The sequence below is a fragment of the Cariama cristata genome, unplaced genomic scaffold (assembly GCF_000690535.1).
Source record: "Cariama cristata isolate BGI_N322 unplaced genomic scaffold, ASM69053v1 scaffold13698, whole genome shotgun sequence".
Lineage (NCBI taxonomy): Eukaryota > Metazoa > Chordata > Aves > Cariamiformes > Cariamidae > Cariama > Cariama cristata.
Genome location: NW_009632934.1, coordinates 1 through 6,012, shown reverse-complemented (window position 1 = coordinate 6,012; position 6,012 = coordinate 1). Strand labels below are relative to the sequence as shown.

At 42.6% G+C, this 6,012-nt stretch overlaps 1 protein-coding gene across 1 annotated transcript; it reads right to left on the bottom strand.

Annotated features, from left to right (window-relative positions):
- Positions 1-1,654: 1,654 nt before the first annotated feature.
- Positions 1,655-4,929, bottom strand: LOC104166581 (ficolin-2-like; the record flags this gene model as incomplete). The annotated part of the gene is made up of 3 exons (XM_009706566.1): positions 1,655-1,746; positions 2,028-2,056; positions 4,803-4,929. Coding segments are annotated over 3 exons (248 nt in total), but the record flags the coding sequence as incomplete, so codon positions are not given.
- Positions 4,930-6,012: the final 1,083 nt, after the last annotated feature.

The window sequence follows — 6,012 nt, the reverse complement described above, 5'->3', positions numbered from 1 at the left end:
TTAGGAAGGATCTCTATCATCTATGGCACACCAGCTGAATGCCCTTGCTGAATGTTTGGTTTGGCATTTGCTTGGTTTCTTCTAGAAGCCAGTTTGGGGACCCTTTGCTTAACTCTCCTTATGGTAATATATTGAGACAACCTACCCAAAAAGGATTTTGGTTTAGTGGTTTCTTTCCTACCAGCCTCTTCAAGAGCCTTCAACAAGATATTTTCTGCTGCATTCCATTTTTAACTTATTTATAATCTGTGGTAACACCTCTTCTGATCTGTGAAAGGCTAGCAGCTTTTCATCACTGAGTGCAGGGAAGACAGGCAGAGGTGTGCTTTATAGGATAGGCAGAAGATGCTCTGCACCTTCGCTGCTCAGATGAATCCTGAAGAGTGGAAAGGCAATGCCCAAGCCCTTTTTCTTTGTTGATATTAATTTCCCCATGTACAGAGCAGTGGAGACACAGGTGGCACTGGTCGCTCTGGCACAACTGGTTAGATGAGGAATGTGCTCAGGAAAGGGGCAAAGCAGGCTCTTGCTGCAAGGGCATCTGGTGAGGGTAGGCACACCAAACTGGCAAGGATGGCAAGAGCTAAACAGCAGAATAATTTTTCCCAACAATTTGCTTGTTGTTGGACCAGACAAGCATCACACAACTGGAAGTTATACCTTCATGAGGTGAATTATTTGGTTCTTGGTGACGGTTTTGCATATATTTCTCCTATTATCCCTTTTCAGACCTCGAATGTCCCGTTTTTTAGTGACCAGTCCATAACAATATTTGCATCCTTCCGCTCCAGTAGGGGATTTTCATGCTCTCCTGACTTGCCTCCAGTGACTTTGCAGAGTTAAGCAACTGCAGAGCTTAGAGTAGGAAACTATTTCCCACAACAGGCACTGCTACCGGCAGTGCTGTATGTCAAGCATGTTAGCCCAGTCCAGGAATTCTGTCTCCCTCAAGACATTCGCAATACAAGCTGTAAAAACATGCTGGACTTTTTATATGGAGAATAAGGACTAGATTTTCAGGAGAGCTGAGAGACAGACTTCCCTGGTTTCCTGCAGGGCTGGACTCCATTGTAGTTTCTTTATTGTAAATCTTTTCAGGCTAGTTTAATAGTATCATCTAGAGTGAGTGTTCAGCTGGAGAGGAAAGGTGCACACTCAGTGTGAATGATCTGGCAAATAGGTCCCTCAGTGCAGTATTTTGTTTGCTGATTTGATGCCCATTGTGGCCTTGGTAGGACTACTGAGTGACTTTGTTACTCAGAATAGTATAAGGTTTTAATAAAACCTTTACTTATTTTAGTTTTGCTTATTTCAGCATGAATGAATCTTGTAGAAAGTGACTTTTTCTTTTACTTTAGCCTGAACTGGGAGTAAAGACCAAGGGATTGAGTGCTGCTGGAGTTGGACTGTTGTCCTGCATGGAACTAAAATCCAGCTCTGATGGCAACAAGCTGTGCCACTGAAAAATTTCCTGAAAGCCACAAATGAACTACAACCTTCCTGCTGGGCTATGTTTACCTGAATTTCATCTCCAACAGCTAGTAGGAGTATTTGTACCCTTAGCCTATCTGCCATTGGATGCCATCTGCAAAACTACCATGGTGGCAAAAGCTATTGAAGTTGGAATTGTGGCACTGGTGGTACCACCAGTCACCTTGTAGGTTACAGTGCAGTTGCTAGAGTACGCACTGTTATCACCGTCTTTGGTCGAAAATAGTATGTTTTTGTTTTGGGCCAATGAATCCCCTATGGAGAAAACAAGTCTTGTTAAAAATCAACTTCCGTGTGTCACTAGAGCCCTGTCCCCACCAGCATGGCTGGTCCATCCTGCATGTCGTCTCTGGCCTTCCAGGAACATGCAGTTCTCTGCAGCAGGGCAAAGTCGCTACCCTCACACCTCCCCTTACTCCAGCCAAGGGTGGTGAGGACCAGTTGAGTGAGAGTGGAGGAGGCAGTTTGGACTAGTGGCAAGGTCTCTGTGATCAAAGATATTTAGGTCTGGCTTGTCTCTCTCTCGCTGCTGTTACTTGCCTGTGACAGTGTGCTGTCTGAAGTACTAGAAAACCCAGAAATGAAAACAGCTATCAGTTGCTATTTTAAGTGTCCAATAAATTCCATATCCAGGTCCCTCTTCAGCAAAATGTTGCTACATCAAAGTTTCCCTTTGCAAATAAAGAGCTTAGTTGGTACAACTGATTCTGGATACCTGATGGAGTGAGAGCTCCAGGGAGTATTATTAAATTATGCTGTGCCTTTTTAGACTTTAGGACTAGTGACCTTGGTCTCAGAAGAGCTTGTAACCCCAGGAGCATCGGTAATGTTCTGGGGTGGTATTTCACAGATGAGACAAGATCATTCGCGTGATGCAAAAAGCATTTCATGTCTTGCCACTATATAATACAACATTTCATCTGCAGATCACCCTTGCCTTCCTGGAAGCTCCAGTTTATCCCTTGGATGCTCCTTATTTGCATTGCCACTGCGGAAGTTTCCAAGGATGAGTTTGTAATTTTCAGTCTCCTTTAAAATTCTGAATGATGTATATTAGGCAAATGATGGTTGTTGTCAAAGTCTCTCAGGTCAATGCGAAGCTCATCATTGCCTAATCACAACAATTTACAAGCACACTAGTAGACACATTATGCCAGCGCTTTGTTGGATTTTTTTATTCTGTATTTCTATTTCTGTGGTCTTTAGGAATTCTGATTTATTACTGAAGAGATTCCTCACCCCTGTTTAGCTCATGGTCACTCCTCAGCTCATTAAATATCCATAGCACAACTGAAATCAGTGCTCCTGGATGTTAGCTGAGTCTCCTGCCTCACCTCTTGACTTACAGGAAAAGCTGATGTCTTTTTTTTGGGAAAAAACAGATTTTGTCAAATCTTTTTTTTTTCCTTCTATTTGTAATGATTTGTTTTGGTGCTCCATCTTTATGATTATCTTGTTCCTTCTGAACTTACAGCATTCCTCCATTATCTTTCTCCCTCTTGTCTTAGAGTAAAGCAGTGGATTGGGATGTGCTATGGGACATGCAGAGGGGAAAATGCTGTGGTTGCTGCCAGAGTTATCCCCAGCAGGTTTTTCCAAAGACAAATCGATGGCTCCATGGACTTTTTCTGAGACTGTAATTCGTACAAAAAAGACCGGGAGCCAGCTGACCGAATTCTGGCTTGAGAATGACAATATTCATATGCTGACATCAAAGGGTAAAGAAACTGCTAATGCATTTTCCCAACACCGTTCTCACCCAGCGGCAGGAACTTAAAATAAGTCCAAATGCAACAGCTCTTCAGCACAGCCTGACCAGGGAGATATGGAAACAGCTGCATCCCCAGCCCCTTGCCTTCAAGCAGAGCCTTTGAGGGAGACAATGAACGTGGCTGCTATTTTGGCTGTCTCAGTAGGGATGGAGGGTAGGAGCGGTAGCTTTAGACAGTGAGTGAGCTGTGAATAACCCTGGCAGATGAGTCTTAAAAGAGAAAGAGAAAGAAAAGTTATGCCTAAAACAATTAGAGCATCTTCAGTGCAAGGTGAATGATGACAGGGAGATTTTCATATGAAGTCATTTTATCATGAAGCTGTTCCAAGTGTCATGTGGCCTACAGCAGATGGAATGACAAAGTCCACTTTTGGGGAAAAGATTGTTTGTGTGCATTTGCTAGGGATCTTATAAAATAGAGCAGTATTCCATACTCCTGCACCTCTGGATCATGGCTTAGTAACAACTATTAATCATAATAAATGATGGCATGATGATTAGGATTAAGGAAAATATTTAATTTGATAATTTAGCAATGTATGCACGGTCCTGGAAATTTACCCTGTAACTTTAACGCTCCTTATCACAGTGCCATTAAGAAAAGCATAAAATAAAAGTCTGGGATTTTTTTGGCTCTAACTGAAACGAAAAAACCCTCATACAATTTATTTTTTAAAAAATGGAGTGTGATATTTATTTCTCTGTTTTATGCTTCACATATTAAATGCTCTAGTTTAAAGACCCACAGACTTTCACAGTCAAAAAGCCATCCTGCGATGTCCAAGATGTTTTGGATCTCTTTTTGCTGCTTGTTGGCTTAGGGGCAGGAATCTGCTTTCCCACAGGGGCTGATGTGGCGGACAGATGAATGGGCATTTGCCTTAAACATTTTTGGTTCATAAGATATGCTGGCCCTGCAAAGAACTGGACAACAGCTAATTGTGCATGTGCAGGGTGCTAGTTCATCGATCTTGGGGAGGGTCTCCTCAAACACCTGGGATGCACTGAGCCTGTGCCGAACGAGACCATGCCCACCTTCACATTGTATCATGCCCACCATGCATATGCATCAAGTTTCTTGGAACTGGGCGGAGATTTGAGGACTTGAACTGTGTAAAAAGGTAACACCTGAAGCTGGGGTGGGACCCCCACCACCAAGACACCAGAAGAAAGAGGACCAACGGGACGCCGCTGGATCCATGGATGGTGAAATCTTCTTCATCTCTCTCTCCCTCTTTCTCTCTCCTCCCCTCTTTCTTTTTATGACTAGTTCTAAGTAAAACATGCAGCACGGGACTTGTTAATCTAGTTACATCATCCACTTCAGTAGTCATCATGGAGTTATTGTATTACCCAAACACCTTGTGTTTTGTATTAATAAATCTTAAAACTGGTTGGCTGGTGTCATTTCACTTTAATTCAGTCCAAGGGAATTATGAACTTGGTCATTGATCCCAAGGGGAAGAAGGTCATCCTAACGAGCTCCTTTTGGGTCATGACAGCTGGGGCAGCCTTGCACCTCTGCCTCAGTGGCACTTACCAGCCAGCTGCCCCGTCCATGTCCATCTCGTAAAGCACAGCCGCGGCAGGGCAATCCCAGGGGTAGACGGTGTACCAGTCGCTCAGGACAACCCCTCTGGCTAACAGCTCCCAGCAGCTCTTTGCTCCTACGTAGATATTAAACCAAGAATTAATTACTGATAGGTGAACTGGAAAAGGAAACTAGCATTGCTGGCAAAGTTGTCACTGTTTTAGGTGTTTTAAAATTGCATAAATATGGGGAAAGGAAAGTGCTGACAATACTTGGGTAGATCTTGTCTGGGTATGGGTCTTATTCTCAGATTGTTTATTTTTAGATAGAAATGTGCACAAGAACTTACTCAGAGACACATACTTCTGTTTAAAGAGACTGACTGAAGCACACGTTCCCCAAATCCCATCATCTAAATTCAACTCTAAGCAGCTTTTCTGTTTGGTTTTTTTCTTCTTTTTTCTAAAGGATCCTTGTAGACTTGTGTACATATAGTTAGCAAAATAAAATTTTATGAAAGACATGGTATAAAAGACATGATATAAAACACAACAAAAAAGGAGACAAGATGGGTGTTTTAGGAAACACCCACCTTTTCTACACAATAGGTCTGGCACATCTGTCAGAAAAATACAAAGATCTTAAGTAGTGACCGGAAAACTGGTGTAACCTCTTTATTTGTCCTGTGCAATGAAACAATAAAATTAACGGCCCATAGTTTATGTTGTGCAGCTATTACTAAACAGATCTTGAGTTTTCTTTTTGAAAAGAGTATACTTTATTGGACACATAAGTCTATGAATTTTAAGAAGAACTGGAAAGAGGAGACTGGTTGGCCTGATCTCCACCTGGAATGGCTTTTTTTACATGACCACAGGATCAGCGGATAATTCAGGCTGGGAAGCACCTCAGGAAGTCTCTTCTCCAAGCTCCTGTTCAAAATAGGATCAGTGCTGAGCTTAGACCAGGTTGCTCGTAGCTTTATCCAGTTGGGTCTTGAAAAATCTCCAAGGATGGAGATTGCACAGCACTCCTCATGGGAAAAATGTGTTTGAATTGGGTTTATTCTGCTGATGTATACTTGGAGGTTTCTGTGTGTCCTAGTTTGGCTGAAACAGAACTATTTCTGCTTTCAGTAGATTTTATTTTCTTCAGTTCAGTTTTCTCAGTACCTGCCCTGTCTGAAGCTCACTACAGGCTCCAGGCAGTGCCTGCTGTC